The 17,412-nt window shown below is 66.3% G+C and overlaps 3 protein-coding genes across 3 annotated transcripts in view; 1 reads left to right on the top strand and 2 right to left on the bottom strand.

Annotated features, from left to right (window-relative positions):
- Window positions 1–1,311, top strand: part of KMT5C (lysine methyltransferase 5C) — a 38,924-nt gene extending 37,613 nt beyond the window's left edge. Inside the window, 1 exon segment of the mRNA XM_071209455.1 lies at window positions 154–1,311. Coding sequence (XP_071065556.1) covers window positions 154–647 — 494 coding nt within the window. The 3' untranslated portion in view covers window positions 648–1,311.
- Window positions 1,312–5,707: 4,396 nt separating this feature from the next.
- Window positions 5,708–6,636, bottom strand: COX6B2 (cytochrome c oxidase subunit 6B2). The gene is made up of 4 exons (XM_058279178.2): window positions 6,522–6,636; window positions 6,231–6,378; window positions 5,951–6,051; window positions 5,708–5,873 (listed from the first exon to the last, which is right to left on the bottom strand). Exons 2-4 carry the CDS (start codon window positions 6,358–6,360, stop codon window positions 5,820–5,822), a joined length of 285 nt encoding a protein of 94 aa, XP_058135161.2. The 5' UTR covers window positions 6,361–6,378; window positions 6,522–6,636; the 3' UTR covers window positions 5,708–5,819.
- A 245-nt stretch (window positions 6,637–6,881) lies between these two features.
- GARIN5B (golgi associated RAB2 interactor family member 5B) lies at window positions 6,882–14,300 on the bottom strand. Its single transcript, XM_058280847.2, has 11 exons — window positions 14,140–14,300; window positions 13,859–14,013; window positions 13,526–13,784; window positions 11,854–11,881; window positions 11,606–11,670; window positions 11,417–11,529; window positions 11,292–11,344; window positions 11,119–11,204; window positions 9,245–11,034; window positions 7,070–7,153; window positions 6,882–6,980 (listed from the first exon to the last, which is right to left on the bottom strand). The coding sequence occupies exons 1-10, from the start codon at window positions 14,287–14,289 to the stop codon at window positions 7,126–7,128; spliced, it is 2,727 nt and encodes a 908-aa protein (XP_058136830.1). The 5' UTR covers window positions 14,290–14,300; the 3' UTR covers window positions 6,882–6,980; window positions 7,070–7,125.
- Between the last annotated feature and the right edge of the window lie 3,112 nt (window positions 14,301–17,412).

The raw sequence follows: 17,412 nt of genomic DNA on the forward strand, positions 1-17,412 counted from the left end.
CCCAGCCCCCATCTCCTCCTGCCTCGTCCAGGCGGAGCAGCAGTCGCCTGCTCTGTCCTTCTGCAGAGGGTGCTCGGCCCTCTGGTCGGGAGCCTGGCCCCCCACCGCCCCTGACCGGCATCTCCTTTCTCTCCTCCCTCCCCGGCCCCGCAGCCGCCTGCCAGCCCTTCTGTCTCCCGCCCTCCAGCGCCCGCCCCGCGGTCTCGCCCCTCTGGCTCCAGTGGCTGCCTCAGCCCCCGACTCGGCTGCGCCCCCGCAGGCGCCGCCGCCCCAGGCCCCGCCGCACCCTGGCGCTCCCCGTGCTCCGTGCCGCCCGAGTACCCCTGCACCCCTGGGGGGGCTGCGGCCCGCACTGCCACCTGCACGCAGAGGCCCTGGTGGCCCTGGGTGCGCCTCCCCGGGCCCGCTGGGCCCCACAGCAGGACTGGCATTGGGCCCGGCGCTACGGGCTGCCTGCCGTGGTACGCGTGGACCTGAGCCGCGTGGCCCCCGTCCCGCCAGCCTGCCCACCCGCCGCGGGGGCCCCAGGCCCTGCACCCGACCCCAAGCGGGCTCTGGCCTTCGCCCCCTTCTCCCCGCCCAAGCGCCTGCGCCTGGTGGTCAGCCATGGCTCCATCGACCTGGATGTCAACGGCGACGAGCCGTGACCGGCTTGGGCACGAGGCTGGCGGGAGAGGAGGTGGCTCTCCCCGAGTCTCTTCCTGGCCCCCATCCTCGGGGACTCGCGGACCTTGAGAAGGAGCCTTGGACCTCTGGGAGGGAGCTGACCCTTGACCCAGCACAGCACTGACCCTTCGAGGGGGTTGGTTTGGATACCCTGGGGAGCTGGCCCCTGGCCCTCTGTCTTGCGACTGCTGACCCCTGAGCCACCCCCACCCCCGGCAGGGAGCCCTGGCCGTGCGCCGCCCCCCACCCCGCTCAGGACTGAAGGAGCCCATCTGTCCCCACTCGCCTCTGCGCAGCCCATCCCTCCCCAGGGAGCAAAGCCATAAGGGGGTGGGGGCTGCTCCTTGGCGTCTCCCCCAGAAGCCCGGGCCTCAGGAGAAAGGAGAGCCTGGGGGCGGCGCTCCCCAGAGCCTGCCGGCGCGGGCGGCCGGGCCGAGCCCGCAGCTGGCTGTCGAGGGGGCGGTGGGTGCCTCCTTACCGTCTCAGGGAGGCCAGGTGCGACCTCAGCTTTCTCATGGTGCTATAGCTGGTGCTGCGGGCGTGGGGCTTGGCTCCCCCCCTGCCCCACACCAGAATGGGTATGTCGGGGATTGGAAGCACTTGAACTTTTTATTTTATTTTATTAAATCCTTGTTATAAGCAGCACCCCCGGGAGCTTCCTGCTTTGATGTACCTTTTGAGGAGATGTCGGGGGGCTCAGACGCTCAGTTTTCCTGAGGAGCCCAGAGGGGCGGCCCAGGCCCCGAGAGCTCCTGGGCTCCAGGCAGCCGAGGCCCGAGGCTCGGGAAGGCTGGGGGAGGTGTGTGGCCTAAGAGGAGGAAGGGCGCCCCCCACAGCTGCACACGGGGCACTCCGGGGCTGGCGCCCCACGTGTCGCTGCGTCGGGAGGTGGCGCCCTGATTTCCAGCAAGGTCCCTGCCTCACACTGTCCCACGCCATGGGAGAGGGCGTGGGAGCCAGGCTGCGCAGGCGGGCACCGCGAGGTCGCGGGTGGGATGCCTCTCGGTTCTGTGTCTCAGGTCAGCCTCTACAAGCGGCTGGGATGACCAAGCCGCTCCTTTCTTTTGCCCTAATTTAACGTTTTGAGCCTGCCGCCGTCTTAGCTCACAGCCGCCGCACAAGTCCCGTCAGAGGTGGCTGTAGCAGTGGCTGCGGGGGGGCGCCTCCCCGCGTTCCGGGGCCTCTACCTCACGGAGGCCTCCGCAGGCCACATGTGGGCCTCGGGCCCCCGGGTATCCCCCGTCGGCAGCCTTGGAAGAGTGTGGGCCCCAAGGTGCACCGGGGACGAAGAATCCCTGGCCCCTGGTGACAGAGACCCTGCGGGGCCGTGGGCAGGGGGCGGAAGAGGGGATGGCTCAAGGCAGGGCTTTGGGGGGCATTTTTAAAAGCGCATTGACCCATGTTTCCAGACACTGCCCAGTGTCCCTGAGGGCAGAGGCACATGGGACCAACCGTTGGTAAATGAGCAGCTCGGACGCGGCAGCGCTGTGCAGCCACCGCCTCACCAGGGCAGGAGCCCGTCCCTCAGCAGCTGCCCCTCAACCCCCAACCGAGTCCCGTCCCGAGTTCACCGTTCTGGGTGTTCGCTGAGCGAGGCTGTACGCTCTGCGTCCTTCCATGTCGGGCTCTCATTCAGCGCTGTTTCCAAGGCACATCGTGTGTCAACGTTGTCCGTGGCCAAGTCACCGCCCGTTTCCCGACAGATGCTTGTGCCCGCGCTCCCCTGCGTCAGGCCCGGGCTCTTGCCAGCCCTGGCCTCGTGACGAGGCTGCCGAGGACACGGGTCTAGTGCCCGTCCAGCCCTGCCTTCAGTACGTGGAGGGTAGTTGCCGGGTCACACACCAGTCCTGAGTCTTAACTTTTGAGGAACTGCTGCCTGTTTTCTACAACAGGAATCTTTTTACTTTAAACCGACTTACATGTAGTGACTGAAAACAGCCTTTTTCGTTCCTTTCACAAGGGGAAATCTGTCTTCGGCGCAGAGTCTGCTATACCCTTTGGTTTCCCCTCAATGTCCGGCACGCGTGTGAGAGAGAGAGGGCCCCGGGTCGGCCAGTGGCAAGGACAGGATGCTGAGCCACATCCCCAAGGAGGCTGCCCCTCTGCGCAGGCTCCGGCCGTTTGCCTCAAAACTCGTTTCTGTACAAAGATGGAGCGGGACAAGGGGCCTGAGCCTGGGCTGGTGGGGACGTTGAGGGCTTCCTGGAACCTAATTTTAAACCTTCTAACTGTACACTCATACATATGTTTTTCTGGGGCGGGGGAAGGTCTAGAGCTCATGAAATTCTTAAAAGTGTGCAGAACCCAAAAAAAGAAAACACCAGCGGTTAGAGCAGGGCGTCTGCGCCAAGGCACGCTGACACCGGGGCGGGTCCTTTGACGTGGGGTCCCCTGTGCATCGCAGGGCGCTGAGCAGCCGCCCAGCCTCCGCCCGCTGGGTCCAGTGGGCCCTCCTCCCAGTTGAGACAACCCACAATGGCTCAACACTGCCCAGTGTCCCCGAGGGCATAACTGGCCCCAGTCAGCCTCTGGCTTACGGTAGTGGTCTAGCAGTCTTGGAGGGCGAGAATTCTCACAGGCGCCCCCGGTCACACACGCCCTCTGGCGCCTAGTCCTCAGAGCAGCGGCCCAGCGCTGGGCTACCCCCTTCCATACGCAAGGAGCCCCGAGGCAGGCGGAGGCCACAGCACCGCGCACCGGCTGCCTCCAGGCTCCGCGACCTCAACAGCAAGTGTCGGGCGCCGTGTCGGGGCTGGTGAGGAGGCAGGGCCTGGGCGCTGCTGGGGAGCTGGGGCGTGGGGAGGGGCTGCTGGGTGGAGCGTCCAGAGGCGGGTGGGGTTGGAGGCCTGGAGAGCCCGTTCAGGAACTTGGGGGCCAAAGACAGGGAACCAGAAGGACCTGGGTGCCCTCTGCCCCTCAGGGGCACGCGGGGCCCCCAGATGCCTCCCAATGGCCCCCTCGAGCGGGTCCCCGCGCAGGCTGTGGTTGGAGCCCGTGTTTAGACAGGTGCTCAGGTCAAGGGCGGCCCCATGAGGACAGGTGGGCTGGTTAGGCTCGCCCAGCCCGGGAAGCAGACGTGCGAGCCCCTCCCGTGCTTTCAGAAGAAAAGGCACAGGGGCTTGGGAGCTTGCCCAGGCAGGTGGCCAACGGGGGCTGAGGGCCCGGCTCTGTGATCTGCAGGGGAACAAGGGGGCAGAGGTCGGACGGGGCCGGAGCAGTGCCTTCGGGGCCTGGGGGCCGGGGGTGTATTCCACGGTGCCCTCGGTGGCTGGCGGGCGGGGGGGGGGGGGGACCTGGAGGGTCCGGGGTGACCGAGGGCAGGAAGGTGCTCAGAGCCCGCGAGGGCGAGCGCAGGGGCCCCAGGTCCCGGCAGCCTGCGGCGGTCTGTGCAGGCCAGGGCTGTAGGAGGAACAGCCTGGCACGGCTGGAGGCCCAGGCCTGGTCAAGGGGCAGCCGAGGCCCATCCACATGCAGGCTGTGCCCGGCCCCGAGGAGGAGCAGGTTCTGACACAGGACGATTGGGATGAGCCCTGAAGTGGGGCCGAGGGCCAGCAGCCAGCGCAGGAGGACAGAGGCTGCGCTCACCGGGAGGGCAGCTCCGGAGGCGGCAGCACCTTGTGAAAACGGTCCCAAGAGAAATACTTTGTATATATGATACCAAAACAGTATTTTAAAAGGGGCGGGGGAGGAAGGCTAGGAGCGGTCTGGGCAGTGGACTGAGACTGGACCCCGGGACGGGCTCCGGTGAGGGCAGGAGACAGGCGGCCGCAGGCGCGAGGCCTGTCAGGACGCGGCCTGGGGCCCACCCAGCCGGGACACGGCACTGCAACTCGGGTGCTTCGGCTCTGCCGGCGCCGCTCAGGCTCCGGGGAGCTGCCCTGCAGCTCGGAGTCCCCACGCCGCTGAGGGCACGCCAGCACCCTTCCCTGCCCCTGTGGGAGCCGGGAGGTTGAGGTCTCGGGTGAAGGGTGCCGAGGGCACAGCGAGAGGCAGGGGCAGCTGGTCAGCGGGGGTGGGAGGGGCACAGGCCGCCCGCCTCTGAGTTCCCCTCCTGCTCGCTACAGGACGCCGAGCATTTTGTGTTACACCTGGGGAAACTGAGGCCCCCAGAAGCCAAGAGGCTTGCCAGGGCGTGCTGTCATGATTGGCCAGAGCGACCTTTAACCCCCAGGTCCCCTTTGAGAGCCACTGAGGCAGCAACGAGGGACCCACTGCCCCTTCATGGAGGGTGGCCAGGGAACGCAAATGCCCAGGGCCCTGCGCTCTGTTGGGGTCACTCCCTGGCCTGCCAGGCAGTCTGGAGGGCACGCAGAGCCAGGATTGGGGGCCTGGGCCCCCACGGAGCAGGCACGGTGCGGGAAGCCCGGCTGAGGGCAGGCGCCGTGGGACGGGAAGGTGCCGAGAACAACGCAGATGAGGGCTGCGCGCCAACTCGGGGAGCCGGCAGCCTGGAGGGGGGCGGCAGGGGCAGACGGCCAGGCCAGGGGCTCAAAGGGCTTGTGTGCAGGCCGAGAGCTGGAAGTGGAGCTGGATGGGGGGGCAGTCAGCCCTGGGGGGTCCAAGGGAAGTCCGTCAGGGCTGGGCACTGGGGCGGGTTGGAGGGGGGGCCAGAGGGGACCTTGGGCTGGCGGCTGACAGGGAAAGAGGTCCGGCCCACAGCCAGGGGGCGGTCAGCGGAACGTGGGACCTGCAGCCGTAGGCAATCGCCCCTCGGGCAGCCCTGCGCAGGACCCCTCCTGGAGGCGCGGCCACGTGGGCCGGCGAGGGGGCAGGTCTGCTCACCCGCAAGCAGGAAAAGCGCGGGCGCTGGATGGAGGGGACCGGAGCCCTGTCTGTGTACGCTTAAGGGTTAACGCGGCGGCAGTTATGCTCCAGACACGCTGTGACCGGCAGCCAGTGGAGGTCGCCTCCTACCGGAGCCCCCCGCAGCTGCGCCTGCTGCTCCCTCAGAGCAGCGGCCCCCCGTTATTGGCTCCTGGGGCGCAGGCGCCGGGAGAGCCGCCACCCCAATGTATCACTGGCCAGACATAAAGGCGAAGCATCAGCAACAACAGGACTTTATTTCCGGCTTGGAGCCTGGGGCTGGGGGCGGATCTGGGGCCGGGGTCTCTGGGACAGTAGAACATGGGGGTCCCCGGGGCCGAACCCTCGGGTCAGATTTTACCGGCGAAAGTCCCTTCCTTGATCTGCTGGTTCCAGCGCTGCACCTGGGGAGGGAGCGGGCTCAGCCCCCGCCCGGGCGCCGCCGCCCCCGCCGCCCCCGCCGCCCCCGCCGCCTCCTCACCCAGCTGATGGGGCACAGCGAGTGGTACACGCGGAAAAAGTACTCGCACGCCTGCGGGTTCTTCCCGCGCCGGCTCATGCTGCGCAGGCAGCGGTGGTAGTCTGCGGGGGCGGGCGGGGTCAGCGGTCCCGCGCCACCCCTTCCGTCCCCGAGGCGGGTCCGTCCCCGCGCAGCAGGAGCCCGCCGCCCGGCCCCGGCCCCGGCCCCGGCAGCCCGCGCCCACTGCCCGCCTCCGGGGGTCGCGCGCCCGCCCACGCCTCGCCCGGCCGCGAGCTCTCACCCAGGAAGTTCTGGTAGCAGTTACGGGTCTGGTTCTGGTTGGGGAAGCGAGGGTCGAAGGGCGGCGTCTGCCATTTCCCCTTGGGGGGCTTCTGAAGAATGGGGGGCTTCTGGCCATCGCTATCCAACATCCAGGGAGGAGGCCGGTCCTGCGGGGCGCCAGGGGGCTCTGTGGGGCGAGGGGCGCCCTCGCCGGACCCCCACCGGCTCCGGACCCTCGCCCGGCCTCCGGGGCTAGGGCACCCCCGCCGGGCCCGCCCCCGCCCGGCCCCTGCGGCGCCGTCGCCCTCACCAGGCTGGCGGCGACGGTCGGCGGCTTGAGCGGCCTCGGTTCCTTGACTCCCCTCGCTGCTGCGGCGGCGCCGTCTCGAGGGGTCCCAGCCCAGCACGTCCGACCCCTCCCCAGGCCTGATTGGCTGGCACCCCCGGAACCCCAGCCAGTGGGAGCCGCTGGGCTAGAGGGAACGTTCGGGACCGCGCGCTGGGGCGGTGGAGGCCCCACCCCCACGCCCTGGGGCCAGAACCCACGGGACCGCGAGCCGGCACACACGGGACAGAGGCGGGGTGTGCCGAGTCTCAGACTCAGGCTTTAATCTCTGCGGATTAGTCTCTCTCCCACCCGCCCCCCGCCCCCCGCCTCCCAATGTAGAAAGGGATAGATAGCTCTGGTCACTACCGGAGAGGGGCAGCCCCCACCCCGCTTCTTCTGCACTCTGCATCTTCCCGGAAGGGTACATGGCACCCTGGGGACCTGTGGGGGAAGATGATCGAGTGAGGTGGGGTCTGGACTCTTGGACACCCCCCCCCCGGGGAGGGGCAGGATGAGGGTCCCAGTTGTACCTGCCAGCGGCTCCTCTGGGCCCTTTGCCCACTAAGATTGCATTCCCTGGTTCCTGCTATTTCAGGAGCTGGGAACCCTGCGTCCTGGAGAGAGAAAGCAAGAGAGGGCATTAGGGAGCTGGCAGGAAGAGGGGTCCCCGAGACCCTAAGAGCTGTGCCTGACGCCGGGCAGGGGAGCTGGATTCCAGAGGCAGAGCTCTGTCTAGCTCGCTGTCCTGCCTGCAGCAGAGCCTGGCGTAGCACCTGCTGCACAAACGAATGCCACCCCCGGCTGACGGGGGCCCAGGTCCCCCCACGTGCACTATCAGGCGTCACGCCTGCAGCCGGGTGCACTCTGTCCTCTGAAAAGGCCCTTTCTTGTCTCCGCTTCCTCCCCACTTCTCTCCAACCCCACCAGCCAAACCCTTCCCAAGAACTAGCCTGCCCCTTGTCTCCAACTCCCCCCCCCTTTAATTGTAAAATGCACCTGGCACAAAATCCACCACATAACCCTTTCAAGGCATACAGTTCAGAGGCACTCGGTACACTCCAATGTGGTGCAACCAGCACCTCCACCTAGTTCCAGCACATTCTCATCCCCCCGTCAGTCGTGCCCCATCCTGTGCCCCTCAACAGCCCCCCATCCATTTCCTGTCTCCATGGATTTGCCTGTTGTGGAGATCTTGTATGAACGGGGTCATTCCATAGGTGTTCTTCTGAGAGGGACTTCCTTGCCTCAGGGCAGGGCTGTCAGGTTTGTCCGCGCGCGTTGGAGCTTATCAGTTCCTCTGTTTTTATACTCTGAAGCCTGCTCCAATCAGGCTGTCCTCACTGCGCGCCATCTGCGTGTCGATGAGCCCAGATCTCAGTCCTCGTCTTCCTTGGCCTGATGGCAGCATTTGGCCTGAGTGGTCCCCCTCCCTCCTCACCGTCTTCACTTGGCATCTAAGACACCCCAGTCTGTTGCTTTTCTGCTGTCTTGTTGAATTTGGATCTTCTTTTTTCTAAGCACCTTGGGTGTTGTCTCTTCTCCATCTATACTTGCCCCTGTCTGATAGCTTTGAGCTCCCTCCATCTTCTAATCTGTCTCCAAATCATAACCCCCAAACCCCAGACCTACATTTCCAACTCACTGCCTCTGCAGGGTCTTCCCTAGACATCTCCGAATCAGGAGGTCCAAATTGGAATTCCAGGTCTTCTTGGCCAGAGCACACGCCACTCACGATCTTACCCCTTGCTGCCGATGGCCACCAACGCCTTCGAGTTTCTTGGACCCAAAACTCCTCAGTCACCCTTGAGTGCCCACTTCCTTTCCCCTCCATGACCCAATCTGTTGGCCCAGAACATCACACTTCTGCATACCTGTCACTTCTACTCTTGCCCGGGCCACCAGCATCTCGTGTCTTGTCTTGGTTATTGCCACAGCCGCCTCCCTGTCCCCCCTTGTTCTCGACATCTTCTGCACTCCAGAGAGAGCCCTTTCCCGTGTACGTCAGGTCCCGCCATTCTTCTGCTCAAAACCCTCCACATCTCACGGAATGCCAAATTCCTTACAGTTGCCTTAAAGGTCCGCCACAGTCCAGCCCACCTGACACTCCTCTGGCCGAATGCCACCTCTGCCCGCCTTGCCGGCTCCAGAGGGCCTGCACCTCACTGTCGGTCCAGCACACCGTGCACACTCCTGCCTTACGGACTTTGCATGGCTGCTCCTTCTGCTTGGGATGTTTCCCCCCAGAGGTCCCCAGGGCTTCTCCTTCCCCTCTGTTGAGTATTTACACAAACACCACCTGCGTGAGACCATGCCATTCAACACAACCTGCCTGCCCCACAAACCTCACCCCCTTCCCCTGTTCTTTCTCTCCATAGGAGCATCACCTTCCAAAGTACCGTATAATTAACTTTTTGAAAATAAATAGTCTGACAGCCTCCTTCTAGGGCAGAGTTTTCCAACCTCAACACTATGGACGTTTTGGACCAGGTGATTCTTTGCTATGGGGGGCAGGTCTGTGCATTGTAGAGGGTTTGGCAGCCCCCCCCCGGCTACCAGGAGCACCCCTTCCCCATCGCCTGCTGCTATCTCCCTAGTGCCTTGAAAAATGCCCAGCACGTAGTCAGAACTCAGTATACAGCGGGTACACGAATGAAAGTGGGGAGAGCTGTGGTCATCTCTCCTTTGCAGGAATTACCCCCAAGTACCTGGGCAGAGCAGTAAAGCTCCTCGCTTCCTCCTTGACCATCGGCACGCTGGGGGCGCTGCCCCTTATGCTGTCAGTTCCCACGAGCACAGGGAAGAGCATGCTCGAGGACGACCCCGTCACGGCCAGGGAGGGCTGGCTGGGCATCCCGATAGCCTCTTCAGGGGTTCTCAGAGGCTGTTGGGACATCCTGGCCTTGACGTCCCTCTTTGAGGGGGTCAGTGGGATGGGCTGTGGCTCTACATCCTCCCACCTCGTGGCAGGCAGAGCGATGGGCGGCCGGGGACCGCTCTCCATGCTCGGGCTGCTGGAGGGAGACAAGGCATGGAAGGACACCTTGGAATCCTCCATCAGGTGCCGGGGCAGCTCCTCCACCTTCCTCCAGTGCTTTGTGCTCTCCTTCGTCCAGACACTGGATTCCGGCTGCTCCCTGACCTCCACTGGGGTCCTCTCCAGCCAGGACACCTGCTTGAGGTCGAAAAGCTCTGAGCCCTCCCTAGATACAGCGGATCCCTTGGGCGTTAACGAGAGCCAGGATGGCAGCGTCACTGCCTGCGGTCTCAGTTGCTGCTCCTTGGAGCTGGCCATGATGATGAGCTTGGCAAGAGCCAGCCCCTCCACGGAGAAGGGCCTGGTGTCCTCCTTGAGGGGCTCCTCAAGTGCCGCCGCCTGGATCTTGACCCATCTCTTCTGCCGCTCCACCTCCTTGGATTTGATGCCTCCCAGGTCCAGAGAGAACTCCTCCTTCTTCCCGTGGGCCCTGCCCTCCAACTTCCTCCTACCTGTCAAGCCCTCCAGGCTAATCTCCCAACTTTTGCTAATCAGGACCTCCTCGGACTCCCTGGCTGTGGTGAAGGGCAACTCCAGGGACGTGGCCTGGGTCCGCAGCTCTACCACGTTCACCTCCTGAGCACCCACCACCAGCTCAGGCTTCCCTTTGGGCTTGCTCCTCTCAAGCACGTCCCCTCCTAGCAACGTGCCAAGACCAGCAGAGCCATCTGGTGGGATGGGTGGGGTGAGGGTTATCGGCTGTGGGGTCACTGGGTCCAAAGCCTTCTGGAATGGAGACTTCTTATCTGGGAGAATGAGGGACCTGGCCTTCTGGGGAACAGCAGGTGCAAGGGGGGCCCTCTGGGATGTGGCAGGTACGGCTGGGGTCTTCAGGTATGGGGTGGGTACGGCTGGGGCCCTCTGGGATGGGGCAGGTACGGCGGGGGTCTTCAGGTATGGGGTGGGTACGGCTGGGGCCCTCTGGGATGTGGCAGGTACGGCTGGGGTCTTCAGGTATGGGGTGGGTACGGCTGGGGCCCTCTGGGATGGGGCAGGTACGGCGGGGGTCTTCAGGTATGGGGTGGGTACGGCTGGGGCCCTCTGGGATGGGGCAGGTGCAGGTGGGGCCTTCTGGTGTGAGACTGGTACAGGTGGGGCCCTCTGGGATGCGGCAGGTACAGGTGGGGCCCTCTGGGACTGGTCAAGGATGAAAGGAGCCTTCCAAGAGATGAGAGGTTCGGAGTGGACTCTCTGGGGGAGCAGTGGCCTGGCCTTTTCACCAGGCCTGGCCAGGGAGGCGTAGGCTGCGGGTTGGTAGAAGAGGGCGCAGGGTGCCTCCGGGCCGAGTGAGGAGGAGGACATGGTGGTGGACGTGGGGTCCATGAGGGCTTCGATGTCCTCCTGCAACAGGAACCGCTCCATCTGGTCACAGGAGCCGGAGAAGTCGGGGCTGCCACCAGAGAGGCAGAAGGAAGGCGTCTCGGCCAAACGTTCTCGGGCGTCGGTCTCGGAAGTGGTGCTCTGTGAGTGCACAGGGAGGGGTCAGGGGCTGCGCCCGCAGCCCCTCCCCCGCACCCCAGGAGGCCGTCCCCAGCTGCCACTGGCCTTGACCGAGGACGGCCTCTGGTTGGCCGTGCTGGACACGATGCTGAAGATGGTGCGGATGACGAGGCTGGGCTCCTCCGAGTCCCCTAAGGGGGATCGCGCTGAGCCTCGGGGGAGCGGCCGGCAGGTGGGCAGGTCCGCGGCCGGTGGGGAGGGGTGGGGGCACGCATTACCGGAAACTTGGATCTCGGTCTGCCCTCGGTCAAGGGCGCGGCCCGGACGGCACCTGCAGGAGCGGATTCAAGGGGCCATGGTGTCTGGCCGCCGCCCCCCGCCCCCCGCAGGCGCCCAGGCCTACTTCTCATGCCTGTGCTTGGACTTCTTCCTGACGCTGGCCAACTCCAGCTGCGACCAGAGGAGCGGCTCGGAGTCACCCACCGCCTGAGACTTGACCCTGTTGCGCTTCAGAGACTGCCGGGGGCGGGGAGGGGTGGTCAGGGGCCGGCGGCAGCTTGGGACCCTCACCCACCTGCCGGGGCCTCGTCACCTTGGCTTTCCTTTGTCTCTGGGGTGTCACCGTCGTGTACAGGAAGGTGCCCTTGGCGGCCATGCCTGGAAGACAGGGGCACAGGTGGGTCTGCACCCTCAGGAGGGGGCGTGCTGGGGGCAGGGGGAGAGGCAGACGGGAGACCCCGCGAGGGCTCGGCCAGGGGGCGGAGGGAGGGAGGAGGAGCCCAAGGGTCAGAGCTCTGTCCACACCAGGAGGGGGTGGGAAGACGCAGAAGGGCTGCTCACCTGCACATCTGGAGTGGGAAGATGAGGTCTGCAGGCAGGGAGGGGGCCGTCAGGAGGGGCCATCACCAGTGCCAACCAGCTCAGGGGGCCAGGTCCCTTCCTCAGACCAGGAGTCCAGGCCCCAGCCCTCCTCCCTCAGACCAGGAGTCCAGGCCCCAGCCCTCCTCCCTCAGATCCAGGAGCCCAGGCCCCCAGCCCTCCTCCCTCAGATCCAGGAGCCTAGGCCCAGTCCATCCTCCCTCAGACCAGGAGTCCAGGCCCCCAGCCCTCCTCCCTCAGACCAGGAGCCCAGCCCCCAGCCCTCCTCCCTCAGAACCAGGAGCCTAGGCCCAGCCCGTCCTCCCTCAGACCAGGAGTCCAGGCCCCCAGCCCTCCTCCCTCAGACCAGGAGTCCAGGCCCCCAGCCCTCCTCCCTCAGAACCAGGAGCCTAGGCCCAGCCCGTCCTCCCTCAGACCAGGAGTCCAGGCCCCCAGCCCTCCTCCCTCAGACCAGGAGCCCAGGCCCCCAGCCCTCCTCCACTCAGACCAAGAGCCCAGGCCCCCAGCCCCTCCTCCCTCAGCCCAGGAGCCCAGGCCCCCAGCCCTCCTCCCTCAGACCAGGAGCCCAGGCCCCCAGCCCTCCTCCCTCAGACCCAGGAGCCTAGGCCCAGCCCGTCCTCCCTCAGACCAGGAGTCCAGGCCCCCAGCCCTCCTCCCTCAGACCAGGAGCCCAGGCCCCCAGCCCTCCTCCCTCAGACCAGGAGCCCAGGCCCCCAGCCCCTCCTCCCTCAGCCCAGGAGCCCAGGCCCCCAGCCCTCCTCCCTCAGACCAGGAGCCCAGGCCCCCAGCCCTCCTCCCTCAGACCCAGGAGCCTAGGCCCAGCCCGTCCTCCCTCAGACCAGGAGTCCAGGCCCCCAGCCCTCCTCCCTCAGACCAGGAGCCCAGGCCCCCAGCCCTCCTCCCTCAGACCAGGAGCCCAGGCCCCCAGCCCCTCCTCCCTCAGCCCAGGAGCCCAGGCCCCCAGCCCTCCTCCCTCAGACCCAGGAGCCTAGGCCCAGCCCGTCCTCCCTCAGACCAGGAGTCCAGGCCCCCAGCCTTCCTCCCTCAAACCAGGAGCCCAGGCCCCCAGCCCTCCTCCCTCAGAACCAGGAGCCCAGGCCCCCAGCCCTCCTCCCTCAGAACCAGGAGCCTAGGCCCAGCCCTCCTCCCTCAGCCCAGGAGTCCAGCCCCCAGCCCTCCTCCCTCAGACCAGGAGCCCAGGCCCCCAGCCCTCCTCCCTCAGAATCAGGAGCCTAGGCCCAGCCCGTCCTCCCTCAGACCAGGAGTCCAGGCCCCCAGCCCTCCTCCCTCAGACCAGGAGCCCAGGCCCCCAGCCCTCCTCCACTCAGACCAGGAGCCCAGGCCCCCAGCCCCTCCTCCCTCAGCCCAGGAGCCCAGGCCCCCAGCCCTCCTCCCTCAGAACCAGGAGCCTAGGCCCAGCCCTCCTCCCTCAGCCCAGGAGTCCAGCCCCCAGCCCCTCCTCACTCAGATCAGGAGTCCAGGCCCCCAGCCCTCCTCCCTCAGCCCAGGAGTCCAGCCCCCAGCCCCATTCCTGGGGACCCTGGACTTGGCTCTGGACCCTTGCTCCTTCCGGCTTCCTGAAATCCTGCGCCGGCCCTGCGGCTCCCTGGATTCCGTGGAGTCAGGGCCCCACCTGGAGGCGCCAGGTGGAGGCGGGAGGCGCGGACAGGCGCAGCTCCAGCGGTGGCGAGTGCAGCGTCCGGGGGGCCCAGGCCCGGGCAGGCTGCCGGAGCAGGTCGATGAGGCGGATCCAGCGGTCGAACAGAAAGCCCAGCTCCTCGTCAGGGGCGTCCAGCTCCAGGTAGTAGTAACGGCCCGTGACCAGGCGCAGCTTCAGGCGCCAGGTGGCCAGGTCGTGCACGTACAGGTGGGCCAGGTCCAGGGGGATCATCCTGGGGAGGCGGGAGGCGGGGCGCGTCCAGCAGCAGGTGCGTGGGGGGGAGCGGGGGCGGGGCGGGGCGGGCACCTGGTCAGGTCGAGGCGGGAGGACTCCTCGCCCTCGGGCGGCCGAGCCAGCAGCAGGATGTCCGGCAGCACCAGGCCGGGCAGGGAGGCGGCCACGCCCATGGTCAGCCGGTTGGTTCTGTGGTGCAGGTACACTGGGCCGCCGTGGTTTGTCACCTGGGGTGGCCAGGGAGAGGGGCTGCGGCCACTGCTCGGCCCGCCGCTGCCCGCCGCCCCAGCCTGCGCCCCAGCTGCCCGGCGCCCCGGTCCCACTTCCCCCCGAGCCCTCCCAGCCGCAGGCACCTGGACGAAGTTACTCTCGAACATGGGCAGCGGGCGGAGCGGCAGGTACTCGCCCTTCTGGAGGGTCTTTTGGAGCTGGCCCAGGGTGGGCACCCACTTCGGGGGGCTGTGGAACAGCCGCAGGCACCTGATGTTCCGAAACCGGTTCATGGTGGCTCCGGGCCGGGCGGGTGGGGCGTGGGCTCGGGGACCCGGGACCCAGGTGTCCGTCCCGCCCGGCCCCCCAGCCCGCCGGCCTCGGCCTTCGCAGGTGCCCGGAGCGCAGCGGCCGCAGGGGGCGGCGCGTCCCGGGACTGGGAGGCTTCGGCCTGGGTCACGGCCCCCGCAGGGATGGACAGCCCTGGCTGGGGGAGGAGCCTTCTCTGGAGGGGCCTTTGTGACCTCATCGGACACAGGGGTCTCCTGGGGACTCTGCAGGGCCCATGGGGTCCCTTCTCCTCTCGGAACCCAACCCAGACTCTTGGGGGCCCGGTGGGCCCATCGGGACCCCAGAACAGGCTGAGGCACCTCCGCCCCCCCATCTGCACTTGGGACCCTCCCCGGGGGCAGCGCGAGGCCCAGGGGCGTCGTAACTGTCGTGCGGGGATGACCAGCGGCAGGGCTTGTGCCTCAAAGAGGGGAGGCCCGAATTCCACGCCCAGCCCTGCCCTCTCTGCCTGAACCTCAGTTTCCCCACGTGGGCCACATTTGGGTGGATGACTGGTCGCCGAGCAAGACGCGCGCTCCAGCACATCTCTCTCTAGCTCCCCGACCTCCAACGACGGGCGCCCCCCCTGCCTCCCGCTCCCCTGCCTGAGCCTCAGTTTTCCTGGCCTGTAAAATGGGGGCGATTTGGGGGCCCAGGGGAATCCAGCGAGCCGAACCCCACGTGTGAGGCCGCACCCAGGGCAGGCATCCGACTAATGGTCTGTGACTCTTTCGAGGGCTCTGGGGACCAGTGTTCTGTAGTTCCAAAAATAGTGTTTATTTTGTGAAAACTTGTCATGCAAAATACACAGTGATGATAGAAATTCCGGAAAAGATATTCAAGCACAAATAATGAAAGTCGCCCACAAGGCCACCCCTCACCCTGGAGCCTGAGAGAGCCAGCGTCATCAGCCTTTTAGTGTGTTTCGTTCCGGGAGTTGTTGTTTTAACCCGTGTAGATCCATAAACAAGCACACACGTGGTCGGGCAGCCTGATCTTCCACACAGCTTCCTACGTCGCAAGCAGGCTCCCGTGCGTCCCGTTTAGTAGCTCCACGGTGTTCCATGATGTGGAGACCCCATAATTTACTCAAGCGTCCCCCACAGCTGCTGTCAACACGGCCGAGGCCAACAGCCCGCAGCCTGCTGCTCTGTCCAGCTGCAGGATTTCCCAAAAGCGTGCTACCGGGGGCCGGGGTGACCTTCTGGAAGCCTCTTTCATCCATTTCAACATGTATGGAACATTTACGGATGTTCTGGGAGAGACTCAGACCCCGCCCCACGTAGCTCAGTGGCCCCTCCCCTGCCCCTCAGTAACTCTCGGCCTGGTCTCACCCCGTGGCGGCTGGCCCCTCGCGGGTCCCCGGGATTCGGGGACCCCCGCTGCACCCAGGCCCCAGAGAAATCGGCCCTGCAGCTGGCGTGTCTGACACCTTTAATTTCCCCTTCTGCGCCTCGCAAAGGTGTCTCATGTTCATACGAAAACCCAGGGGTCCTTCCTCAGCCCTCCCCGCCCCAACAAAAAAGGAATTGTTTAATAAATAACATACGCTCCTCCAGGCCCAGAGGTGGGGGCTAGGAAGACACCGTGGCCAGACTGGCGGAGCACCAAAAACCTGGGGCCCCGGTCCCCGCCTCCTGGGGGGCCCGCGAGCCCACCTGCCCCCCACCGCCCTCAAATAAATAAGTATAAATAAGGCACAGATGCCCCCACCCGGGTCTCCTCCAGGGACCCGGTCTAACCAGGGGGAGATGACGGGGGGGAGGGTCGTCCGGCCGCCGTGCCCCCCAGCCCAGAAATAAATAAATAAATAAGACGTGGCTTTGGGGGTGGCCGTGGCCTCAGCCCGGGTCACAGCCGAGTCCTCAGGAGCAGCAGCCCCCGAACGGCCCAGTCGAGGGTGAGGTGCAGCCCCCCCAGGATGGCGTGCGCCGCCCGGACGCCCCCCCAGGCGGAGGCAGGAGGCGCAGGGGGCGGGGCCGGGGGGGCCGGGGACGCCTGCGGCAGGGCCAGGCGGGACATCTGTGGGAAGAGGACAGGAGGGTCAGCAAAAGGCCAGGGGTGGGAGAGGGTCCCGGGCAGGGGTGCTCAGAGCACGGACAGAATCGGGGCCCCGTGGTTCTGGAGTACCTGGGCATCAGGGAGTGCTTCGGGATCAGGGGGTCCAAAGGTTGGGGTTCCAGAGCCAAGCCTTGGTGGGGCGGGGGCTCGGCGGGGGCTGGGTCTCCGTGGTTAGGCCTGGCCACTTTGGGGTGAGGGCCGCCTGGGGCCCAGGGGGCTCTCAGGACTCAGTCCGGAATTTGGGGTCCTAGGTCTCTGGAGTCAGGCCAGAAACGGGGGGCTGGAGTCTCCGGGTCTCGGGGTCTTGGGTCTGGGGTTTTGGAAGCCACCGCCTGGGGATCTTAAGAGTTCCTAGGCAGGGTTTGGGGTTTTGGGGCTCAGAGCCAGGGTCCTGGGGTTTGGGGGTCCAGAGTCTCGGGGGCTGGGGTCTTGTGGGTTGAGATCTCAGGGTTCAGGTGTGGGGAACCAGCATCTCAAGGCTGGCGTTGGGGCGTCTGGGGGCCCCAGTATCCGCACATCAGGGTGTGGCTCTGGTCTGGAGTCTTGGCATTTACGCGGGGGGACGGGTGTCTCTGGATCTTGGGCACAAGGCCTGTAGTTTCCGGGAAGGACCTGGGGGTCTGGGGTCTCGGGATCATGACATCATGGACTATGCGGTCTTGGGGTCTCGGGGTGTGGTTTGGAGCCTCCGCCTAGGACCCGGGTCTGCGGCCCTGTGGTCCCGGGGTGGCAGGGGTGGCAGGGGTGGACTTGGGGTCTCCGGGCAGGCTTCCTGCAGTAGGGCTGGCTGTTCAGGGTCTAAGGACTGTGTCCTGAGGTCTCGGGGGGCCATACCAGGAGCTGCAGCCGGCGCAGCAGCCGGTCCAGCCGGGCCTGCAGGGCGCCCAGCTCGGGCTCCAGGGTCCGAAGAGAAGGGCCACCTGCCCGGCGCAGCCACTGCACGTGCCGCAGGTAGGAGAGCAGGTCGGCGCGCAGTCGCATCAGCACGCCCGGGAGCTGGGGCACGGGGCGGGGAGGGGGCGTCA

The sequence above is a fragment of the Dasypus novemcinctus genome, chromosome 18 (genome assembly GCF_030445035.2).
Source record: "Dasypus novemcinctus isolate mDasNov1 chromosome 18, mDasNov1.1.hap2, whole genome shotgun sequence".
Taxonomy (NCBI): domain Eukaryota; kingdom Metazoa; phylum Chordata; class Mammalia; order Cingulata; family Dasypodidae; genus Dasypus; species Dasypus novemcinctus.